The sequence below is a fragment of the Giraffa tippelskirchi genome, chromosome 9, assembly GCF_054371585.1.
Source record: "Giraffa tippelskirchi isolate mGirTip1 chromosome 9, T2T-mGirTip1v1.2.pri, whole genome shotgun sequence".
NCBI classification, from domain to species: Eukaryota; Metazoa; Chordata; class Mammalia; order Artiodactyla; family Giraffidae; genus Giraffa; species Giraffa tippelskirchi.
Genome location: NC_137283.1, coordinates 86,858,142 through 86,884,018, shown reverse-complemented (window position 1 = coordinate 86,884,018; position 25,877 = coordinate 86,858,142). Strand labels below are relative to the sequence as shown.

Genomic DNA, 25,877 nt, shown 5'->3' with positions numbered 1-25,877 from the left:
TATTTTTGTGTCCCTTAAGCAGGCTATTAGTTAGCTTTTCACTTTAAAAAGTTACTTGATTACTAGCAATAGAATTAGATTGAAATTGGTTGTTTCCCTTTTTATGACAAAGTTAGATATGTTTATTATTAGAATTGACACCACACATGAAAAGAATACATAAAGGAAAAACTAAAACTCCACCGTTTTTCTCCTCCTCCGCATGCTCTCCTTATAGTGTCTCTCCCTAAATGAAGGCACTGTTGATAGTCTAATGTGTCTAATACAGATATTTTCTATGCCAATACATAATATTGCTACTCTTTTTTTTACCCTATGACAAAAATGAGGTTCAGGGGGTTTTTTTTGGAAACAGTTTTTTAAGGTGTGAGTTTTATAATTGATTTAAGACTGCAGTTAAAAAGTCAGAATGTCTTGGTTTTAAGCTGTGTTGATGTATTTCTAAGTTTATTCTAAAGAGGCTAATAATGACTTCTGCATTTTGTTTGTTTAAAGGAGAGTTTCTTCCCTAATGTGGGAAGTTCGATATATAGAGCATAATACACGAACATTTAATGAGCCTGGAAGCCCTATTGTGAAATCTGCTAAATTTGTGACTGATCTTCTTCTACATTTTATAAAGTGAGTTATTTTTCCACACTTTAATTATATTACTGTAATAATTAATGGTGGTATTTTAAAATGTAAAATGTTGAAACAGAGAATACAATCTTTTTTTATTATACATCTTGTCATACTACACAAATATGTGCTGTGATAACCACAGGTTATCACAAAATAGGAAGCATATGTAAGTTCATTGGCTGATAATAATTATGAAATCATGGAGAAGAAAATGGCAACCCACTCCAGTATTCTTGCCTGAAAAATCCTGTGGACTGAGGAGCCTGGTAGGCTACAGTCCATGGGATCGCAAAGAGTCGGACACGACTGAGCGACTTCACTTTAACTTTTAACTTAAGAGATTGTATTACAGTTGTGTTCTGATTTACATAAGAAAACATGGATGTTTCTCTAAATCCAATGTTGGATAATAATAGCAAGCTTTTATTGAACATGTAATGTTTTAGCTAAATAAGCTCTTCTAAGTCAAATAAAAATACAACAGATGGGAGTAAGAAGATTAAATCTTTCAGAGGTTAACTTGTTTCATTTTCACAGTAAATGAATGTCTGCCATTTTATTTGAGAACCTTTCACCTTAATATTGTATGATCCCTGTCAGGTTGATGAAAAAGTATTCAAATAGGTCAGCAGGAAACTGAACTTAACATTCAAGGCTTTTTTCTTCAAAGTAAAGTTTATTTCCTCATTAATTAATCCCATACCAAGAGTGATAGCTATACTTCTTAAGACAGTAGGGTTTTTATTTCCTTGTCTTACAGATTTTATGTTTTCATAGAATGAGTTGAGTCTTCAAAATTGAAGCCAGAGGAGTGGATCATACGTTTTGTATAAAATACAGCTATGAATTCATATTAAGTTTATTTATATTTGATAATTTTTTCTCATTAATAGAATAGGATATTTTATAATTTAAGTTTCAGTACTCTCCTGCTATTAGCTTGCATTTCTATATAAAGGGATTATTGAGGCCATTTTATAAACATCTTCAGCTTCATTCTCATTACTCAGCATAATCATAGGGTCCCTTTTCTTGGTGTTAGGTGAGTTTGTTTTTGTTTGTTTTGCTAAGGAATGTAAGTAATTGCAATATGAAAAACCACCAAAGGAAATTAGTACGGTAAGCTTAATGTCCTTCCTCTACCTTATTCTCTAAGGAAATGCTTTACCTTTCAAGTAGTAAGTAGTTCCAGGGCTGTTGTTGCTAGGCTTTTGCTGATTTTCAGTAAAATTGATAATCAAGATAATAAAATTTTAGTTATCCTCAGAAAACTATTTATATAACTTGGTTATAAAGTTTATAATATCTTAACTAAAATTTTTAATTTTGTGTTTTATTATGTATGTTATGAACATTATTTTTCCAAAGAAATAGGGATCAGTAGAAATCACATGATAAATTGATATTTTAGCAAATTAATTTAGATGAAGCCATTACGTTTGGAATAGGCTTTGAAATTGTATTTCTTTCAAATAGTTATTTTGAAATGCCTTATGAAAATAGATTAATAGTGCATTTATGTTGTATATATCTAAAAGTGGTTTTAGACATATACAGTTTTTAAATGGTATATAATTTGTTAAAAACCACTTTCAGCTGGCAGTACTTTTCAAGATGTTTTGTATGTCTTGAAATTTTGGTAACTACTTTTTAATTGAGTTATTTGGCCAAATTTCAAGTAATAGATACATACAAAGTGTTGTAATAGATACTTGGAGATAGAAAGAAATGCATAATTACCCTCTTAATACAGCTTTATAGGGTAGGTAAATCTGTGACTGATTATAATATAGGGAAAAAGTAAAAAGAGTTTGTGTGAATGTTTAAATGAAGGGTAGGGTCACTTCTGGCTATGAGAGTGGGATTTCAGGCACAGGGAGAAGTGTGTTAAGATGTATGGACAAGGTAGATAGTGATTCAAAAGTTAGATGAAAGGAAAGCACTTCCAGGGATGGGGAATGGTATGAGGGAGAGAAGTAAAGATTTGTTAAGGGAATTGAGTAAATTGAAATCAGGTGAAGTACAGAATACATGAGCAGAAGTTAATAGTGGTAGAAGTGCTAAACTTGAGTTTGGACTGTATTGCAGAGGACCTCAAATGCTGATCTAACAAACTATACTTAAAATAGGAGCATAGGAAGCAAGAGGCTATTGAAAATATTTGTGCATAAGAATAGCATGAGGCATGCTGTGCCTTAAAAATACTAATTTGACTGCAGTGTCTAATGTTAACTGATGGGGAAGAGACAGAAAGCGAAGGACTATTGAAATTATTTTAACATGAGAATAACATGATGCAAATTGCCTTAAAAAATACTAATTTGACTGCAGATTGACTTCTATAGCTGACCAAGTAAGAAGTGATGGAAACTGAATTTATGAAAGTGAGAAGCAGGCAGATGCCAAGAGATTTTGAAGGTAGAATCACAGACCTTGACCAGTGATTGGGTATATAAGGAGGAGGCAAAGGAAGAGATAGGAAAAACCACTCATTACTGTGTGAATGAAAAAAAGTTGAAAAGGGAGAGTGGGAAATGACAGTTGGGTTTGGACATGGGAATTTTAGATGATGGTAGGAATCACCTGAAGAGTCAAACCAAGTTATAGGAATTTGGAGGTCATTAACACAGAAAAACTGCAGATATACTGAGCAAAAGGTATAGACGATAGCTAAGGACAAAATTTTAGGGAATACCTGCACTTAAGAATGAAAGGAAGAAGGAATAGAAGACAGGAGGTAAACTAGCTATCTCTTGTAGACTGAAGAATGAGGGAAAGCATTCTAGGCACAGCAGTGACCTGAGCAAAACCTGAGATGGGCATTGGGCTTGGTGTGATGAAATGGGCCAGGGTGGAGGCTTCACATAGAGTGGAGGGGAGGGGCAGGGGCAGATGTGTGTGCATAGGGTTTTGGAGTTAACTGATGAAGAATGTCTTCAGCTCAAAAGTTTTATCTTAAAATCTGGTTTTAGTAACAGATTTAAAGAACAAAAATCTTGTGACTCCAATCTTGTATACTAACATTTCCTTGTTATTTAGGGATCAGACTTGTTATAACATAATTCCACTCTACAATTCAATGAAGAAGAAAGTTTTGTCTGACTCTGAGGTATTTAATATTTCATTATGATTACTACATTGGTTGTGTCCTATATATAAAAAGAAATTTACATGTAGTTTTCAGACAACCGCTATTATGAAATTTTTTTTTTTTGCCTAATGCTATCAGTTAACTTAAAAAAAAAAGTCAGAATTGTTTCAGTTAAAACTGTTTTAAACAGTGGGTGGAGGGAGACTTTTTAATGAGTCAGTTAAGTGTTACAGTATCATATATACTATGAGTTTTCCAAAATGTAAAGGAGATAATTGGTATTAAAAGACTGTAGAATATAGTGGAACCTTGAATATTTTATTAATCTGATAAATTCTTGCTTCAAAGGAAGAAGAGAAAGAAGATGCTGATGTGCCAGGAACTTCTACTCGGAAAAGAAAGGTAATAAATTTTTGTTTTAACAAAGTACTTTATATGAATTAAGATGTATTGAGCAATTTTTTACTTTCAGTAGTTTCAAAGATAATAGATTAAGTATTACTTCCAAATCAGCTTCCATCACAAAAATGCATGGTTTTCAGAACTAGAATGAGTGATGCTTTCTTTTATCTGAATTACTCTATTATTACCTAGTTATCCAAGATTAATGTTATTTTATTGATATATTTGAACATTTAATTTAGGACCATCAGCCTAGAAGAAGATTACGTAACAGAGCACAGTCTTACGATACTCAAGCATGGAAGAAACAGTGTCAAGAATTGTTAAATCTCATATTTCAATGTGAAGATTCTGAGCCTTTCCGCCAGCCAGTAGATCTTCTTGAATATCCAGTAAGTATTTTTGAAAATACTTGCCACTTTGATTTTTGTGTATATATGTATGTATCTTATACATGACAGTTTACTATTTATTTTTATGATTACCGTTTATTTACTTTTTATTTGAAACATGTTCCCATTATCCATCTGATTATGTAGAGCATCTAAATTGAACAATGTGGTAAAAAAGAAGTAGCCCTGGACTAAGACTCCAAAGAACTGAATTATTGTCCCAGCTCTCTCTCTTACCAGTTCTACAGTTTTGAGCAAGTCACTTATTTTATATCTGGTATATTTTTGCCATTTCCTTTTCCATTCTCATTTTATGGATTTATTATGGAAATTATCTAGGAAATAAGAATAATACTTACTATTAATAATTATAATCTCTAAGGTTAATAAAAATCTCTAAATCATTATTACAGAGTTATAGAAATGGAATGAGAATATTGCTACTTACTATTAAACATTAAAAATAGATTTTAAACTGAAACACGATATGTAAATGTAAGGTGGTGTTATTGTATATGTAGGTTATGCCAATTTATGATTTTTATGAAATTCATGGTAAAAAGTTTGCGTAAACATGTTATAACTATTTATTTTTGATTGCAGTCTTAGCAATCTCAATTTAATTTCGAGTAATTTTTGCCTTCTTTGTTTCAGTTATTAAAGATTGTATGGTTCAGATGACATTCATGGTTTCAAATGAAAATTAAATTTTTTATAAGAGATCATGACCTGGTTGTGGTATCTGCTGTGGCTTTATAATCCGTTTTGTTATGTATGTATTCTAATTTGCTATGGTGAAAATAGAGAAATTTCATCAATAGGTAGATAGCATAAAATGACTTTTTTCTTGTCATTTAAAAGTCAAGAAACATGTAATCTTAAATGTAGAAGATAAATCTATAATTCCAACAATGTGGTAAATTAGACTAATTCAAACCCTACCATCTGAAAACCTCTTAGAAGAAATAAGCTAATGCTGTAGTGCTCTGATTTTCATTTCTCTTTGTTTTTGGAACCTGTAGATTTCCCTTTGTTTCTTGCAAGCCTAAGTATGTATTTCATAATCTCTAAGCCCAGGTGTCCTCACTGAAAAATTCTGCCAGATGTTTAAAGAATTAACTCTCTTCCTCAAGATAAGGAATGCTTCTATACTCATTCTATGAAGCCAATTATTATCCTGGTGTCAAAAACAGACAAAAATAGTACTAAAGAAAAAAATGCAAAAATTCCTAATAAAATATCAGCAAATAGAATTCACCGGTATATAAAAATGACTTTGTACCCTAAGTGGGTTTTTTTCCCAGGGATATAAGGCTGGTTCAGTATTTTAAAATCAATCATTGTAATTAATTACTAAGGGAAAAATGACATCGTATCAATGCAGAAAAGGCATTTGACAAAATTCAGAACGCATTTGTTTTAAGAATGTACACGTTGGGTGTGATATGCTGTAATCGTTGTGGCCATGGGAGGAAACGAGAATGAGTCTTAGAAGGAAGAAATTTATTATACTTGCGTGTCCCAGAGAAGGGTTCACCAGACGCCACTTAAGGCTACTGGGCAAGCACAACGTTTTAGTCAGGTTGCAGAAGACAGGAGGAAAGGAAAATCTTAGGCCAGAGCCTTAGGCCAGAGATTTCTAAGAGAGGCAGGGCTGGGCCTAAGTCAACAGCTTAAGATGGGCTAGTTTGAATTACTCCAGTGGACTTTGGGGTAGGAGGGTGGTCTCTAGTTGTCTTAACATTAATTCCTTACCCGGGATGATTAGGGCAGAGGAAATACTGGTTGGTATGTGAGGATTGCTTAAGGACATGGTCAGTTTGCATATGAAAGATGTATTCCTAGCACAACCCTTTGCTCTTTCTAAGAATTGCCTAGTCTTTGGCCATATGAGGAATGGATATCAACTAGACCTACATAATGTAAGAAAACAACACCATTAATGATAAAAACAAACTCTTAAGAAAACTAGGAATAAAAGGGAACTTTCATAACTTGGTAAAGAACATCTGTTATTAAAAAACCTACAGCTAATCTCATGCTTAAACATGAAAACCTGAATGCTTCCCCCCTAAGATTGTGAGTGACGCAAAAATATCCACTGTTATTCTCACCACCGCTATTTAACATAGTACTGCAAATTGTAGCCAGTGCAGTAAGAGAAGAAATGAAAAGAAAAAGCATTGCAGATTGTAAAGAAAGAAATAAAACTGTCCCTGTTGATAAAAGGCAGTTTTACTGTTTGCTTTATGATCAAACATATTTGATCATAATTTAAACTTGATGGGGTAGAGTCAAGTTACTGTATTTCAAAAAATACAATTACATATTCTGGGGCTATGGAAAAGGTATAGCACTATTTATTCCTCTTAAAAGATACCATATTCAGATCATTTTATACTAGTCTGTTGCTTTTTTCTCATTTCATTTGTCTGTTTCTATTACTTCTAATTTGTTGCTTTATTTTATACACAGTTGAGTAGGGGAGATTGAGTGATTGCACTTTCCTCCATAAAATGAAGTGTAAAGACTTTGTGACAGATGTTTACATTCATAATTCTTGATTTGTGCAAAGTTCCCAATTGTACTAATTGTATTATTGAAGTTGAAGGTACTAGAACTAAGCCCTTCACATTAATGTGATGTTATATTTTCATTGTTTTTATGTCAGTTTTAAAGATACAATTATGTTTCAGTGAATAAGCAGCCTTGAGAGTTTATGTGTAGCATCAAGTTTCGGGTTTTTTTACATCAAACTTGTGATTTTAGAACTGAGTTTTTCAATATTGTTTTAATCTCCTTTTCCCAACAAAACTTGATGCTTTACCTCTTTCTGAAGGCAAAAAAAAAAAAGCAGAACTTATAAGATCTTGAATGAGAGAAATCCTATGTTGATTGCAATAAAAGGTAAGGGACATGAAAAATAAAAATAAAAAATGACTTTGGAAAAAAGGAACATTGAAGAGGGAAACAAGAAATGATTATTAATAGTTCTAGTAGTTGCAGTCATCACAGAAATTGTATATGAATCTCTTTTATGAGAAATAATGCATCATCATTACTATTAATAATAATATGACCTGTTTTCCTTCTCTTAGGACTACAGAGACATCATTGACACTCCAATGGATTTTGCTACTGTTAGAGAGACTTTAGAAGCTGGGAATTATGAGTCACCAATGGAGTTATGTAAAGATGTCAGACTTATTTTTAGTAATTCCAAAGCATATACACCAAGCAAAAGATCAAGGGTATATAATTTAATTACTTTTTTTCTGTCTAAATTAAATGAAATTAGTAGAAAAGTATGTTAAGTAACTAAATGCTATGTTTAATTAAAATTTAGAGCTAAGTTGACAAACTTTCTATTAGGTTCTTAACCTAGCGGAAAGAAGAATTCACATGTTTCTATTTTATTCCTTCTGTGAAAAACGCTGATGTCATTTAATGTTTAAGAATGTTACTTTTCTTGAAGATCGTGTAGTTGAATAAATATCATGTACGTACTGTCCTGGTACATGTTAGAGGTACGTGTGCTTAAGTTTTTCAGCTCTGTTCTGCTTTACTGGAAAGGAGCATTTTTTTCCGTTTAATGCTCATATAATTCAAAAAAAATGAGTAAACCTATAAATATCATTAACCTTTTTTTGGCCAAATACAAAAATAATTTGTCATAATGCTAAATAATGATGCTTCAGTTTAGTGTTTGTCAGAAGAAATTGAGAAAAAGCAACATTTTAAATTCTAAAAAATTTTTGCTAGGAAAAATATTTAAATTTATATGTTAATATTTTCTGAACAGCCATTTTCTTGGCAGAATGTATGAACAGTCTTTTTTCTTTCCAGATTTACAGCATGAGTTTGCGCCTATCTGCTTTTTTTGAAGAACACATTAGTTCGGTTTTATCAGATTATAAATCTGCCCTTCGTTTTCATAAAAGAAATACAATAACAAAAAGGAGGAGGAAAAGAAATAGAAGCAGCTCTGTTTCCAGTAGTGCCGCATCAAGGTATTTGATTTTTTTAAATATCATCAACTGATCTATATAACTTTGTCATCTGAGTGATAGAACTTGGTGTTTTTTAATACTTCCTTTACTATTCCCTATATTGCAGAATGATATATTTGACATGCAAGTTCCTATGATGTGGAGGATTTTTAATCTTTTAACTAAAGCTATACTAGTGTAAGTGCTTAAATTCAAACTGCTAAATCTGTACAGTTAAACAGCATTTTTAGGATAGTGATGGCATCATGCTTTCTGTCATATAACTATAGCATTTACAGCAATCCTTCACTAAATATTCACTTTTCAAAGGCTCACAACCATATGAAATCCACTACAAATCTCATATTTTAACATATTTCATAACAGTACAAATATTGAATCCAGCAGTATTATAAAACTATTTTATTCATCCCCATAGAATTATAAGAATGACTAATGATACTATTTTATTTACAGCCCTGAAAGGAAAAAGAGGATCTTAAAACCCCAGCTGAAGTCAGATATTACTACCTCTCCATTCTCTGTACCTACACGGTCAATACCACCACGGCACAATACTGCTCAGATAAACGGTAAAACGGAGTCCAGCTCTGTAGTTCGAACCAGGAGCAATCGAGTGGTGGTAGATCCAGTTACCACTGAGCAGCCGTCTACTTCTTCAGCAGCAAAGGCTTTTATTTCAAAAGCTAACACATCGGCAGTGCCGGGGAAAACAAGTAAGGATCTGCTACAGTTTCTAAACTGAAGTATATTTATATAATGCATTTTTTAATTTAAGTACTTACTTTGCCAAATGGGATATATTAGATTTAGTAAATTCCAGCAGACATTGGAATTTTACTTTTCTTTATTATTAGTTTTCCTTTTCTTTATCATTTTTGCACTTTTTAAAAAATTTTGTTTTATTTACAAAGATACTGAGGTTTAGGAGTGTCAGTATAAGATAATGCTTAAAATGGTGGGGAAAATGGCACATCTGATCCAAACTGCCTAAATTTAAATCCTGGAAGCCAGACTTGATAGCAGTTCGCCAGCACTTGCCTTGATAATCTTTTGGTGACTGGACAGCTTCTGAAAGGACTGAAATTATTATGTATGCCTTTTCCCTTTTTGAAAGTAGATTTCCTTCAGAAGGTTTAAGCATCCTCCAGGTTTTGTCTTATTGGCTAATTCACACAATTCACATTAGAAGTAATCTTAACCTTCTTGCTTGTTTGAAGGTTAAATAATTTAACTCTTAGCTTGTAATCTCCTGTATGTGTGTTTTAGTTCTAGAGAATTCTGTGAAACATTCCAAAACCTTGAATACTCTTTCAAGTCCTGGTCAGTCCAGTTTTAGTCATGGCACTAGGAATAATTCTACAAAAGAAAATATGGAAAAGGAAAAGCCAGCCAAACGTAAAATGAAATCATCTGTGCTCTCAAAGACACCCCCTCTCTCAAAGTCATCACCTGTCATTGAGCAAGGTACCGTAGACTTACAAATGATGATTCTATTGGAGATAACACTTACATTCATTTTTTAGGTTGCTCATTTAAAAGTCACATATTCTGTATCAGTTGATAAATTTACTGAGACATCTTTTGATTTGTACCAAAAGCAAACAGTATTGTTAGTAAATTTTAAAAGCCAAGAAAAACTTGCTGTATGAAAAATAAAATCATATTCTAAAATCAAAGGCTTTTAATGATACAGATTTAATAGTTTTTAACTTCATTATTACAGAACCCAAAAAAGTATCTCCAAGAAGTTTAAATAAGTTGAATTTAGTTAACCCAGGATAACATTTAAAAAAATTTTTTTCGAGTTTTTACATCACAAAATTCAACATACTGATCTTTAAATAATCCATATTCTTAAATCTTAAATTCTTCCAGATTCTTTTGTCTGCAGATTTTCATTGTAAAGCCTTTATGTTTGAAGGATGAAGAAAGTAACTGATAAAATACACCCTATGACATGTTAAAACAATTCTGTCTTCTTGGTAGCAGACAGCTCAAAGATATGCATTTTTTTGTCATGACTTCCAGAGTATGTCTAGACCATTTCCTTCCCCCAAGAAACCTCTCACAATTTAATTTTTGTACTGAAACGACCCCATTTTGATTAATGATATTGGGATCCACCCACCTAAAGAAGCTTAAAATCAGTGAGTCATCCTAGCCTTCTCTTTAGCAACCGAATGCTTGTTTCTTTCTGCCTGCTTAACATCTCTGAAATCCATTTCCTCTGTTCTGTTCTCACTTCCACAAACTGTCATGCTCTCATGACTGGTATCCCTGCCTCAGTTCTCAACCCTTCCTTACTTAGTCCATCTTCCACGTTTCAGTGACCTTTCTCATCATGTGCACAAGACATACACACACACACAGATTAAGATCCTTCCCTTCCTTCAAATCATACATGGAATCAGAATTTAATGTCGTTTATGTCAAGCAATGTAGAGTCTTGTGTAACGGTGTTGCCTAACATTCCGGCTGTCCTTACTTTTCTTTCTCCCTTTTCTGTCCCAGCCATCCTAAACCACTTGAAAGTCCCTAAATATTCTTTTCATTTCTTCCTTTTTTTGAATTTTTTTTTCCCTACTGGTTGTTTCCTATTCATTGCCTTTGTGGCCCTTATAATGTTGATAGAGTTATTCTTTTTTACATTGTCTATCTCCAGTAAAATCTAAACTCGTGTTTGCTCATATTTTTATTACTTGTACTTAGTATATAGTAGACAGTGTTTCAATAAATCAGCAAATGACTTTATATGTGAGTATTTTACATTTTTATATTAGCTTCCTTTCTGAACTGAGTTCAGAGTTTTGAATGTTATATTGGCCTTGCTTCTGTTAGTCTTGAATTCTAGAGAAATCAAATGTATGTAGAGAATTGGTTCTAGCATTATGATAGGGAGATTCAGTAGCCAATTCGATTGATTGGTTTTGGGTATTACATATGCCAGTACAGTACAGAAATATGATAAGCTATTACGTAAGTCATTAATGATGACTTAACCACATGCATATTGGCACTTGAATTAACTATTAAGAAACAAGAGCAGTGCTCTACAATTGAAATACAATACAAGCCACATATGTTCTCGTAACCACATATAGCAACAGCAAACAGGTGAAATTACCAGTTTTAACAGTGTATTTTATTTACTCCATTATATCCAGAATATCATTTCAGTGTGTAATCAGTATTTGAAAATGTATATTGCTTCAATACTCAAATTTAATTAAATATTCAGTTCCTCAATTGCAGTTACATTTCAAGTGCTCAGTAGCCACATAGTTAGTGGTAATACTATCACAGGATAGTACAGGTCCAAATGAATGATTTCAAAAGCTTTGTAGCTCTTGAATTCCTTTTTAAAAGAACTGCATTGATTCTTAACCTTTTTAGGTAATGTTTTGTAAAGTTTAAAGACCTTGTAGTTTTTTTCCCCCAAAGATGCACATGGGCATATCCACACAAAATTTGGGCCAATTGAAGGGCTTCCCTGGTTGTTCAGATGGTAAAGAATCTACCTGCAAGACAGGCGACCCGGGTTCGATTCCTTGGTCAGGAAGATCCCCTGAAGAAGGGGATGGCAACCCACTCCAATATTCTTGCCTGGAGAATCTTATGGACAGAGGAGCCTGGTGGGCTGCAGTCCATAGAGTCGCAAAGAGTCAGATACGAATGAACGACTAACATACGCACACACCTACATACTACACCCCATCCCACCCATGTACCTCCTAGAGTCTTTGAAGCCAGTCTGTAGAACTTCTATAGGATATATTAACTGGATATTTATTTGCCAGTAGTCCTATGTAAAACAAACGGAAAGATAGCACAGAACCTTAAAGAGTCCTCAGGCACATTAAGGGTATTTGTTAGAAAATACCTGACTACTTAATGCACACACACATTTCTCCCGTTCACCACTCGCCTGTTGTGCAAAACCACTAATCTGAAGAAAAGTTATTAGTACTATGGGGTCAGGGTTTGAGGGCTTTGTCTTCTTCCCCTGCTCTTGGCTCAGAGACTCCTCTTCTGAGACAGTTATTTCTTGAAATTCACAAAGCACTCTACTATCGAAGCCCAGGACGAAACATGAAGAAGCATTCTCTTTAATGGCACAAACTGTAGAACTTTGGAAGAAAACAGTGCTAGTGCATGTCTGTCATCTTTCTTCATCTGAAAGGGTAATAAGCATTTTTTTTTTTTTTTTTACCATAGGCAGTTCATGATTTGCAGTTCCTACAAATCTAGAATTTGATCTTCAGATTTTTTTTTAATAAAGCTTAATAGCCTTTATTACGGAGTTTGTTATCATGGGATTTTAATCCTGATGATAGTGACACACACAGTGGATTTGATTGATACATGCAGCTAGTATTGCTTATAATAAATCAGTCATTTGCCATTCAGGAGCATAAGGAGATAGGACTGTTCCAAAAAAAGAGCTTGTGAAGAAAACTACCATTTAGTTGTCTTTCTTAACCCTCTTAAAAATTCTGTGACTAAGAGTAACTTATTTTTACTCTTGTAAAAAAGATAGATGAAGAATATCAAAGCCATAGTAGTGTCTATGGAGAACTACTGGTATAAATTATTCCAGTAGATGTACTCTCAAACCTTTTGCATAGGAGTTAGTAGAAGAGGAAATCCTTTTTACTTCTGAGGAATGTAAAGAAATATTTAGACTGTAAATACTTTTCTGACATCAGAGAGGTCATGGTCATCACATCCAATAGAGGGTTAAATAAACGTTAGAATCATGCCAGTTTTGATAGTCCCCTTTTCCACTTCCATCTGTAGTAGCAAAAATGATTAGAGGAAAGTAGAGGGGATGATAACGCTTATTTATTCAGATTACAAAGCTTAAAGGTCATAGATTTTATGCTAAGGTTATTTTCCATGAGTGAGCTACTTGATAGTAGGAATATAGGAAAATCCTGTTAATGAAGTAAACCCTAAAATGCTTTGTTATGGTGAAGTTCCATGTGAGTAAACAGGGTAACTTTGTATAATGAAAACAATGTTCATACATTAGAATGTGTAGTAAAGGTAGTAGGAGTAAGAAACTTGGGTAATTCTAGCTTTATCATAATTTGCAGTATTAACTTAGGTAATTTATTTGCTGATTTTCATCTCTCTCTTGTCAAGTTGTCAGTGACTTCATTGAGGATGTTTCTCCTCTGTGAGTTTTAAATATCATTAAACTATTAGCTTTTTGTCAGTTCTTTTTCTCAAACTAGTAAAAAAAAAAAATTAGGATTATATCATTATGTGTAAGTATAGCAGTGGACTTACTGACTAGTTTGAGGGTCAGATAAGAAAACAATTTCTTATATTAAGTGCACTGTTGTTCCCTTTCAGCAGACTGTAGAAACAATGCTCTTGTACCTGGAAGCATTCAAGTAAATGGCCATGGAGGGCAGCCATCTAAGCTTGTGAAGAGGGGACCTGGAAGGAAACCTAAGGTGGAAGTGAATAACAGCAGTGGCGAAGTTACGCACAAGAAGAGGGGTCGGAAGCCCAAAAAGCTACAGTACACAAAGCCTGAAGATTCGGAGCAGAATAGCGTGCATCCCATCAGAGATGAAGTAGTTCCTTCCTCAGCCTGCGGGTTTCTTTCTGAAACAAATATTGTAAAGGAGGATTTGTTACAGAAAAAGAGTCGTGGAGGCAGAAAACCCAAAAGGAAGATGAAGACACAAAAACTAGACTCAGATGTCATAGTTCCTGCAAGTGTTAAAATGCTAAGGAGAAGTAACCGCAAAAAGACAGATGATCCCATGGATGAGGAAGAGGAGTTTGAGGAACTTAAAGGCTCTGAACCTCACATGAGAACTAGAAATCAAGGTCGAAGGACAGCCTTCTATAACGAGGATGACTCTGAAGAAGAGCAGAGGCAGCTGTTGTTTGAAGACACGTCTTTGACTTTTGGAACCTCTAGTCGAGGACGAGTCCGAAAGTTGACTGAAAAAGCAAAAGCTAATTTAATCGGGTGGTAACTTGCGCCAAAATATTTGACTTCAGCATCTATAAAGCAGGTACAGTTAAGGAGTATGTAGAACTAAGGCTTCTGCGTCCTTGCTGCTATGACGGATATGGGAATGTTATGATTTGATTTGCAAAAAAACAAACAAACTTACAAGACACTTCACTTCTTTAAATGAATATATATATATAAATATATACATATATATTTTAAATGTTTGCTATTTATTACCCTTAGATAGGTTATGCATTTCAACATTCATTTCATTTACTGTTCAAAGCAAAAGAAATTGAGGCTCTATAATGAACTCCCAATTTATTTCTGGAAAAGACAGTTCTGCTACACTCTTAAGGAGCATATAATATTCCTTAGTGATAGAACATTTTATGTTAAAATGAATTATTTTTGACCAAGCCAGGTACATTTCTGTTTATACAGAAGTCTTGCCCCTAGGAGGACAGGTGTTAACCAGAGTAGCAGTGAATTAAGAATTGTGTTTCCTCTAAAGATAAATTTAAAATTCCCACCATTTGATACCCTGAAAAGTTTAATTTTAATTATAGAACGTTCATCTACAGAGAATCTAGAGGAGGCTTTTGCTGTATTCCATTTCTGCCAAACTTAAGAGAAAAATGTACTGATGAAAAGGAAACATATCCACATTGGAAAACATTTGACTGTCTAATTTTTCAGACCTTGATTCTTATGTCAATCACTCAATCTCTGTTTATTGTGCCAAAGACTGAGAATCAGTGCAGTGGAAAGCCTGTTTTTGACTGTCAGGACAGCATACACTTTTTCAATAATGGAAAGGCTATATATTATTCTAAAGAGCAAGTTATTAAAGAGTTATGCTGAGATGTATCTTTTTTTGGTACTAATAGTAGAAAATAATGCACTGGTGGGTCCTTTGACAGAGATGTTTTAGAGAAAATGTTTAAGTGGTTAAAGGATTCAAGGAAAATAACAGGAAAAAGGTATGGGATTTGATGTTTACTTGTTAATCTGGATTAATGTCATTTCTAAACTTTAGACATACCTAATAGGCTAAAATGACTTACAAAGAAATGTGTCTGTGTGTGTATGTGTATATATTGACAAATGGGTATAATTGAATATATATACAAACACATACTTATATGCTATTACCCAGGTATAAATTCTTTTATCAGGATTTTTTAGATAGTGGTAGAATAAAAATAATTTTAAAATGTCATACTTTATAGTTTAATTTTAAGGGGAAAATTGGTTATTTTCAATTATTAAAGGTTTAAAAATAGGCCAAATCACTTTTTATGCAATCATGTTTTATACAGTGGTCTCATTGCACATTGTGTTTTTTCTGCACTTTTTACGGTATCCTTCACGCTGGTATGTCAGTATACACCCTAAAGAAAAATTCCATTTAATGATTGTGCCTTGTATTCTATTATTTTTTGCATCATTAGTAAAATTAAGTTGTCTATTGTAAATGATAACTATATGACTTAGGAGAATGTATTGCTATATGTACTGCTATGGAAAAGGAAAGCAGTTATTTATTTGTTTATGGTACAGTTAGTTATTTTATACCTTAAAAACCAACATAAATACCATTTCTATTGTTTAAAGATTATTGTCCATTTTTTTAAAAGTTTAAAGAATGTAGTATTTTCTGAGGACTGGTATGGTACAAAAATGTAACCAAAATTTTCAGATACTACATTTTTAAAAAGCAAGGATGGGGAAAATATGTATCAGCATGGCCCTGGTGTAGAAAAATAAAGTCTTTAATTGAACCTTGGCAAAATACATTACATAATTATTTCTGTAATATTTCTGGTAGGGATAAATGTTAGCTGTCAGTTGATTATGTCTTGAAAAAGAATGGAAAGTCACGCATTTGGGCTTTTTAGATTGTTTGTAACTAAATTTGTACAGAAATCCTCCTGTGAAATTAAGTAAACCATTTTCCAGATCTTAACTGGATTGCTGTGATTTTGCAGTTGAAAATAATTTCAAATTTTTCAGGTTTTTTGTATATTTATTTTTTTCTAACAAATATATTTAACTATATAATTAAAGTTCAGTAGTTAAACTCTTCATAATGCAGAAATGGATGGCTTGGTTGTATAGTGAAACGAGTCTCTCAGTTACACCATTATTGAATATAATAGTGTGTATGTTTGAAATTTAAGTCATTAATTTGTTGCTTTTGAAGGCAATCTATTTGAAACATGTAATTTCCTGATGGTATCTGCATTGTGTTAGAAAATAAGGCTATAAAATCATTTTTGTAAAAAATATGTGTATAGTTTTAAGGTGTGTACAGAGAAGGGAAGAGCGTACACAGTCTTAAGAGTGAAATTTACTGCTAGTAGGGTGTATTAGTTCTAACACTTGAGCAAAAAAACGAGTATTTACCATCTTACCTGCAGGAAGTAAATGTATAATTCTAAATACATTCTAAAGGCACTATATACTTATGACCTTATTTGCATATTATTAGACACTGGTTTTGGAGAAGGCAATGGCACCACACTCCAGTACTCTTGCCTGGAAAATCCCATGGACAGAGGAGCCTGGTAGGCTACAGTCCATGGGATTGAGAAGAGTCAGAAACGACTGAGCGACTTCACTTTCACTTTTCACTTTCATGCATTGGAGAAGGAAAGAGCAACCCACTCCAGTGTTCTTGCCTGGAGAATTCCAGGGACAGAGGAGCCTGTTGGGCTGCTGTCTATGGGGTCGCACAGAGTCGGACACGACTGATGCGACGCAGCAGCAGCAGCAGACACTGGTTTCCTAGGCAAAAATGACTTGGATCAGCTTCTTTGTAATTGAAACACTTAAAATGTATTAGTAATAACCAGATATATCTAGAGTTTATATTTTTATAATTTAGCTTCTATACACTGCAAAAGTTTAATTGAGAAATTTAAGTCATCACCATAGTCTTGTTCTGTTTGATTGCTAGAAAAATCTCTTCTTTGAGTCAGTTAACACCAAGTATATACTGTTTATAGGTCAAAGGAAATGTTGGCAGTTGTCTTAGGTGAGCAATAAAAGAATACTAAATTTACTCAGAAGTTTCAGAATACAACTTTTGGTTACATTCTTAGAAACTGTAAATCAGTTTTTGTATTTTTAAGTATCTAACACTAATCTTCTCCCCTTTGACCCCAACATTCTCAAGTTCCAGTGAAATTTTATAAAATTAGGGGATGTAGATGAGCAGATTAAACAGTCTGATTACAGTCTGATAACTCTGGGCAGTAGACATACACTTTTTAAAAATTGTATTCTTTTTCAGTCTACTATTACGGCATTGAACCATTTTCTGCATATATTCATGAACTAAAGATTTGGCCTTGCTTTCATTGTTTTTATTATTGCACAACATCACAAATTTGAAGACTATTTGATAGTATTGTAACAAAATGATCTTTAAATTTATTTAGAATAAATGTGCAGAGTATTTGTGAGCTTGCTTAGGTCACATCTGAGACATGAAGTTTGGTTGAATCTAGTATCACTTGGAAATGAATTCTGTAATACACACTGATCAACAAAAGATCCTTGTAGCATGTATGTTAACACTTTAAACTCTCCTTTATCTGCAATGCAGTAGATTAATCAGACATTTTAACAAAAGTCTTCAACTAATATTTTTAGCTTATGATAGCATTATTTACATGTTTGGATATATGATTTATAATATAAATTAGCTTCTCCAGTTTATAGTATTTAATTCTAGCATTCCATTTTATACATGCATATATACCTCTCTCTCAGATGTCAACTGGAAGCAATTTGGACTGTTTTCTACCTAATGAAGACAAATTGTTATTCTGAATGTTTTTGTTCACCTGAAATTTATTTTTGAGTAGGTTGAAAGGACCAAGATACTTGTGTGTTAAAAGAGCTATAAGTGTCCTCCTTATGTGCAGGAAATACATGATTTTAAAAGTCACAAAAGGGGAAGTACTTTTATGCTCTGTGAATTACCCCATATTTATTTTTTTTTAGTTTGTTTTAAAACAGGTTGAGAAGTGGTTTAGTTAAATTTAGGTGACAATTTATTTTCCAACTAAAATTGAAAAATTTTCCTCACTTCCCTCCTTGCAGTTCCTCTCATTTCCCAAGTTGCCAAGTGATTTGAACTAAATATTAACATTTATTGAGAAGCTGTTTTTGTTCTTAATTATACTGAGCTAAGCACTCCAGATGGAAAGTCATTTTGTACTATGTACAATACCCAAGAAGAGGTCACACTAAGTTAGAAGACTGTAAGTACCACTTTTGACGCTCCAGATATTAACCTTGTACACACTGTAATAAAACAGTTAGAAAATATTATGAGCTATAAATATATATATATATAATTTTTAGTTTTGATAGCTCTGTGCTTAAATACTTTTTTAATGCAGATAAAATCATCAGGAAATTAACCTTATATGGCACAAACCAAATACCTAATAGTGGGTGGCTCTGAGTTTCTACGTTTAAGGAGCTAAGAAAATAGGTTTGAATAGTACACACACCTATGATGCAGATGTACACATGCTCGTTACTTTTAAGATTGTGCTGTGTTGATTGATCACAATGAAAGGTTATAAGTTGAGACAAAATACAAAGTTACATTTTTGGACCATATTAAAACTGCAAGAAGTTGAGGTCTTATTTAAAGATCTTTTAGACAACTGTTAAATCCTGTCACATGATATTTAGACGTGTAGAATGTAGCTCAATTTTTGAAAAGTAACTGACCTAGAGGGTTAATGTTGAAACTGACACATTTTCAAATTAAAATGCTTATTTTGTACAGAAAACAACGTTAAACACAAGCAAATCTGTTGTATGTAATAAGTAACAGAGTTTTAAAAAGAAATTAATTATTTAGCTTTATTGAGGTTTTTGGTTTTTCTTTCTGGAAACCTAAAGTATCATGTTATAAACGGCAGTCTCACACCAGAATAGCAGTGCCCTTTCTTTTTGTACATATTGATTGGACCTTTCTTTACTGTTAGGTGGACACTTTCTATGTTAGTTTTGAAGCATAATTCTTTGAATCCTTTTATACAAACTAGAATGTATGTGTAAGAATTCCTGTCCCTGCAATGTAGTAACTACAAACTTATTTTTAAATAAATAGAAAACTTGTTTTTCTAAGCTATTTTGTAGAGCCTCCTTTCTTTCTTTTTTATTTTTATTTTGTAACACGAAAATCACTCAGTACATAATTTCAAGAAGTATTACATAAATGCTGTTACATTAGTGTTCCCAATGCCTTGTCTGCTTAGCAAAATGTTAAAATATATTAGCTAATTAAAGGATTGTGGGTCCCCTAATGTAATTTAATTCCCAAAAAACCCAAAGGTTAGAGATGTATTTGCTTTTCAGTGTGACAACTACATTGATTTGCTACTAGAATAAGTTACCATACTAGGTATAAATCTTCAATATTCAAACTTTTCTGTGAGATACATTTCAAAGGAATAGTTTACTTAAGTATTTTCTCAAAAATAGGAAGTGAAATTTCTGGGAAAATTAAATGGAAGAGTGATGAAAATGTTTCATTTGTTAAGCAGTTACATAAAATGAGATTTATAAAGCTTTGGCTGTTTTTCTAGACATTTGTTCAGATCGGTATACATTTTTATTGACATCCTGAGAATCCCAATTTTAGTACAAAGAGTACAAGACTATAATAAATGACAACTCCAGTTAAACACAAGGTAATTTGTGTTTTTAGTGATCATTTCTCCTTAAGAAATCGTGTTTAAATGACTTTGTAGAAAGCAAATTTTTAAGTTGAGGAAAGCAGATAAATGTTTCCAGGTACCTTTTCCTGAAGCATGCTGATACTAATAATTAGTTTATACTTACGAGAACCGGCCAAGAAAAAGTTTAGTAGTTTTAGCAACCACTTTTTACTAGTTTCTCTTTTGCAATAGTACCAACTGTATGTTCTAGGCTAAGCTTGTCCATTATTTGAGAACAAGAAGATGAAAAGCCAAAGCTCAAAATTTCTGTTCTTTGCGATAGAAAACCTTGTATTTGTAATCTCTTTGCTTTCAACATATTTACCATATATTGATTACTCTTGTGGGGTTTTGTTTGGGGGGGGAAATAGTGGAAAGAGTTTAGTACCTTTTTGCCTAATATATTAGGCACGTTGATAATAGAGTATTGTTGATAACAATTGTCATGGGAAGAACTGGGTTTGGAGTTGAATCATTTTGCCTCTTGAATTTCACTTTTCTCATCTGTAAAGTTAAAAAAAAACAAACACTGATTAGACTGTGTGCAAGGTCCAATTCAAGTCAAAGAGTTCACGGTTATTTCTCACGTGTATGTTGTCTTGTGTACTCAAGGCTCAGTTGTGGCTTTTCTATTTGGTCCCTAAATATGCAGTTTAATGTGTAACTTTCAGGCAAATGTCTTGTGGCCATGACATGATTGTAATAAGTACGAGATCTTCTGAACCCTTAGTTTCAATGGTACTGTTGTAACACACCATAAATTGTGAATTGAGTTCAAATATTTGTATACTAGTAGTAAGTACAGAAGTTTATGATTTTCCCAAGGGCCCTCTGAGGAATCTCAAAGACTGTAAAACGCATCCTGAAATTTCCATTTAAGATCCAATCTTTGGAAAGCAAAACCAAAATATTTTGAGGAAATTTAATCTCTTTTCCCTGAGAATAGTAGTTGGTTCCCCATTTAATTAAAAATGAAATAAAATATGTAAATGTCAAGGCAGAACTATTTTAAGAAAACTTAGATCTTTGACAAATGGATACATTTGTTTTACTTTGGTCTTCGTTTTAATAAAAAGGACATTGTAAAGTCAAAGCAAAGCAAATCACTCTGATGAGATACAGAAAATCCGGGCAGATTATGCAGAAGTTAAAGAGCAACTCAGTCTCTTTTCAAGCTCTATAAGAATATGATTATCGTAACAAAACCAAATTCTAGTTTGGTTTTGACAGTACTTAGCAGTAAAGGTTTTATAAGCTCACTCTTCCTTTCTTGTGAATAAGTGCATCGAAGCTAGGGAAACTGGCAAATTTTTAACACACTTTTCTGGTTCTTGTTCCCTCTTCCACTTAAATGTGCTTCTTTTTCATATTTTGGAGCATATAGATGCTTCAGGACAAAACTCTTTGTCCTAGAAAAACTCACTCCATTATCCTGATACTCAGTTTTATTTTTCTGTCACTATCTGTTCTTGGTCAGCTACCAATATTAATTACAAATTTTAACCAAAAATAACTTTCGATTTCAGAGAAAATTGAAAGTAACTTGAAAACCGTCACATGCAAGCCTTTTTTTAGAGTGCAAAGCTCATGAATACACATAATTTTAATCTTAAAATTGGAAAAATAAACATTTCCGTTACATATATGACCCAAAGATAGCCACTCCATAGTACATAAATACAAGCAGATGTATATGAACTTAAAATTATGCCTGGCAATATTTCAGTATTGAATCTTACAATTAGGTGCTCAGTAATTACAAATCACTACAAATAGGTACCCAGTGATTATCCATTGATTCGGTTTCATATTAGTTCAGAGTTTTAGGTTACTTGAAGATCTTGAGGATTATGTTCAAGCTGACATACTACAGAACATAACATGTTATAAAAACATCTGTCGGAATTATGATTCAATATACTTGAACACATATTTTGTTTTTAGCACTTCCAAATATTATGTAAGAGTAATGCTAACTTACCTAGTCAGTAGACCAGCATAAGAAATTTAGGGGCTTCAGATTAAAGTGTCTCTTGAGACAGCAGACCCAGTTCTCACTTAGAAAAAATACCTTTGTGTTATACTCCATGTAAGTTTAATTGGTCCAAGATTCGTCTTGCTTTTAAATTTTATTTATCCATGGCTCTCCTGGGTCTTCATTGCTATGTGTGTGTTTCCTTCGTGGCAGACGGGCTGCTCTCGGGTTGCGGTGTGCGGGCTTCTCATTGCGGCAGCTTCTCTGTGACAGACCGCGGGCTCTAGGGCGCCCAGGCTTCCGTAGCTGGGGCTCCCACGCTTTGGAGCACAGGCTCACTAGTCATTGTGGCACACGGGCTTGGTTGCTCCACGACATGTGGGATCTTCCTGGATCAGAGATCGAACCTGTGTCTCCTGCATTGGCAGGCGGATTCTTTACCACTGAGCCACCAGGGAAGCCCAAGATTTCTTTTAATTATATGAATTGAAATTGTTAAAATACTTGTGTTTGTTACTTCTGTAAGATTGTTTTTAATGTCTTACTTAGAAGTAATAGAAATGTTTCTCTTTTCTGTGAATTTGGGAAATACTCAGTTTATAAATGAGTGAAATTGTGTGTTAGTTTGAGCATTCTTTGGCATTGCCTTTCTTGGGGATTGGAATGAAAACTGACCTTTTCCAGTCCTGTGACCACTGCTGAGTTTTCCAGATTTGCTGGCATATTGAGTGCAGCACTTTCACAGCATCATCTTTTAGGATTTAAATAATTCAGCTGGAATTCCATCATCGCGAGCTTTGTTCATAGAAATGTTTCCTAAGGCCCACTTGACTTCACACTCCAGGATGTCTAGTCCTAGGTGGGTGACTACACCATCATGGTTATCCCAGTCACGAAGACTGTTTTTGTACCTGTTCTTCTGTGTATTCTTGCCACTTTTTTTTTCAATCTCTTCTACTTCTATTAGGTCCTTGCCAGTTCTGTCCTTTATTGTGCCCATCTTTGCATGAAATGTTCCCTTGATATCTCCAATTTTTTTTTGAGATTCTAGTTTTCCCCATTCTATTGTTTTTCTCTATTTCTTTGCATTGTTCACTTAAGGCTTTCTTATCTCTCCTTGCTATTCTCTGGAACTCTGCATTCAGATGGGTAAATCTACCCTTTCTCCTTTGCCTTTGGCTTCTCTTCTTTTCTCAGCTATTTGTAAGGCCTTCTCAGACAACCACTTTGCCTTCTTGAATTTCTTTTCTTGGGGATAATTTTGGTCACCACCTCCTGTACAGTGCTACAAACCTCCATCCACAGTTGTTCAGGCACTCTGTCTACCAGATCTAATCTGTTGAATCTGTTTGTCACCTGCACTGTATAATCATAAGGGATTTGACTTAGGTCATACCTGAATGGGCTAGTGGTTTTCCCTACTTTTTTCAATTTAAGCCTGAGTTTTGCGATAGGGAGCTCATGCTCTGAGCCACAGTCAGCTCCAGGTCTTGTTTTTGCTAACTGTATAGAGCTTCTCCATCTTCAGCTGCAAAGAAAATAACCAGTCTGATTTCGGTGTTGACCATCTGGTGATGTCCACGTGTAGATTCGTCTCTTGTGTTGTTGGAAGAAGGTGCTTGCTATGACCAGTGTGTTCTCTTGGCAAAACCCTGTTAGCCTTTGCCCTGCTTCATTTTGTACTGCAAAGCCAAACTTGCCTGTTATTCCAGGTATCTCTTGACTTTCAACTTTTGCATTCCAGTCCCCGGTGATGAAAAGGACATCTTTTTTGGTGTTAGTTCTAGAAGGTCTTGTAGGTCTTCATAGGACTGTTCAACTTCAGCTTCTTCAGTATTAGTGGCTGGGACATAGACTGGAAAGGGCAGGAGGAGAAGGGGGCGACAAAGAATGAAATGGTTGGATGGCAGCATCACTGACTCAATGGACATGAGTTTGAGCAAACTCGGGAGATAGTTATGGGGAAAATATCTAGACAACATGACATCAGTCAGGCTGTCCCCACTCCCTTACCCCCTCTTACCTTGTGTTCAGTAAACAACAGTATTGCTGACCTTGCATGGTTGTGCAGCGGCTATAGCACTGCGCCTGTGTGCCCGTTTGGCTGGGGCTACTTTTGTTCTGTCTTAGTCTATCAGTACTACTCGAGGACTTCCAGCAGCTGCTGCCCGGAGAGAATAAACACGTCCGCAGTCCCCACGGCTCTTCAAGTCTTCTTCCAGCTTCCCCAGTCCTGCCTTATCTATCCCGGGTTCAGTGAACCGTGCGAGCAACAAGACAATAGTGAAGGACAAGGAAGCAGAAGCAGCCAGAGTGGGGTCTTCATCCCTCTTCCCACAGGATTGTGGATGGATCACTGACAGTGGGGAATTGTAATAGGGAAGAACCTGTGTATTCTATCGCTTGAGCATTCAATCACTTGAGCATTTAACATACAAAGGAGGTCTTGGCCAGAAAGAGTGATTGGACATTCTGGAATGTATGAGAAACTACATTTCAGAGTGAGGTCTATCAGAAAGTTAATCAGCTCATTCCTGACTGTCAGTTGTACCCAGGGCTCCTATGGGGAGATTGGAATTGGGTACCTCCAATCCAAGGGGGCCCCTGGGCCTGCTCATACATCAGAGTGTTCCTCTCGTTCTTCCTTGTGAGAGGCTCTTGGCTTTCTCCTTTTGTTTCTTATGTTTCAGCCTAGGGCAATCTTTTTTCTGATAACCTTCCTCTCTGTAGTAAGCACACTGTTCCCTCCTCGATGGTGACTAACTTTCTTTTGGGTTACTTGCCTTCTGAGAAGTCAATGATGCTGCCAGAAAAGTGTCTTTTTGTTTAGCATCTTTATTCTGTTGCTGTTCCCTCTTGAACACTTTAAAAGCAACATCTACCAACTGGTAAAGTGTTCATTCCAAATGTACCATCTAATTGTTGCAACTTTCTACTGATAATCCGAGGCACTTTGCCCACCCGCCGCCCCCGCTCCGTCCCCCAGCAAAAGGTCAAATTTACCGTTCTAGTATGTTCAGGGGCCTCGGGATATGCACTCATATGTCTGTAGGCCTGATAAATCCTTTCCATAAATTCAGAGAGGTTATTTTTTTTTTTTAATTTTCTGAGTCTCTTGGATTTTTTTCAAACACTTTTGCTTTGGTTTCCCTTTTCAAAGCCCTGCCAAGATGTCCTAACAAGTAGAACTCTAATAAGGGACTTCTGCCCTCCTTGGGGCCCCAATTTGGTTCAGCTATGGGTACTTCCAAGTGGGCTTCAGATGTAGAGCATCCTCTCTGTAAGGAGGTTGCAACTTTTCCAATTGAAAAAGCCCAAGAAACCCAGCCCACTGGCTGTTTACATTTAGGACCCCTGTGAGGTAACAGTGTAAGGGAAACTGGTCCATCTTGGGAGTGGCTCTGACCCAAATTGAGTGCCCTCTTGGGTTGGGTCTTAGATGGCAGTGCCAGGTCCCTGTGCCCCAGAAACTAACACAGGCTTTTCTACTTGCTGCCTAGAAGGAAGGTGGAGGTAGCCCCGGTGTCAGGAATAGGGCTTGGGTAGGAAGGGAAAGTGGTGGAAGGGGTGGGTATAGTGGCATAGCGGCCAGAGAAGCTGAGACATCCAGATCTCTGGAGGAGTTAAGGTCTGAAGCAACATATCCTCACTGT

At 34.6% G+C, this 25,877-nt stretch overlaps 1 protein-coding gene and 1 long non-coding RNA gene across 5 annotated transcripts in view; one reads left to right on the top strand and one right to left on the bottom strand.

The window, feature by feature from the left end:
* The window catches only part of PHIP (PHIP subunit of CUL4-Ring ligase complex), a 143,925-nt gene that overhangs the window by 104,886 nt on the left and 13,162 nt on the right, over window positions 1-25,877 (top strand). Inside the window, exons 32-40 of one of the 4 annotated variants that reach the window (XM_081530386.1) lie at window positions 496-621; window positions 3,664-3,733; window positions 4,064-4,117; window positions 4,360-4,509; window positions 7,608-7,760; window positions 8,356-8,519; window positions 8,976-9,235; window positions 9,789-9,986; window positions 13,881-14,557. In XM_081530386.1, the coding sequence (XP_081386512.1) occupies window positions 496-621; window positions 3,664-3,733; window positions 4,064-4,117; window positions 4,360-4,509; window positions 7,608-7,760; window positions 8,356-8,519; window positions 8,976-9,235; window positions 9,789-9,986; window positions 13,881-14,518 (1,813 nt within the window). In that variant the 3' untranslated portion in view covers window positions 14,519-14,557. Of the gene's footprint in view, window positions 1-495; window positions 622-3,663; window positions 3,734-4,063; window positions 4,118-4,359; window positions 4,510-7,607; window positions 7,761-8,355; window positions 8,520-8,975; window positions 9,236-9,788; window positions 9,987-13,880; window positions 14,581-25,877 lie in introns of those variants that run through there. The other 3 variants (XM_081530385.1, XM_081530388.1, XM_081530387.1) reach the window with 3 other exon arrangements.
* On the bottom strand, window positions 20,121-25,541 carry LOC145521625 (uncharacterized). The gene is made up of 3 exons (XR_014065544.1): window positions 24,248-25,541; window positions 22,231-24,079; window positions 20,121-20,753 (listed from the first exon to the last, which is right to left on the bottom strand). It is a non-coding gene; the product is annotated as an uncharacterized LOC145521625 (long non-coding RNA).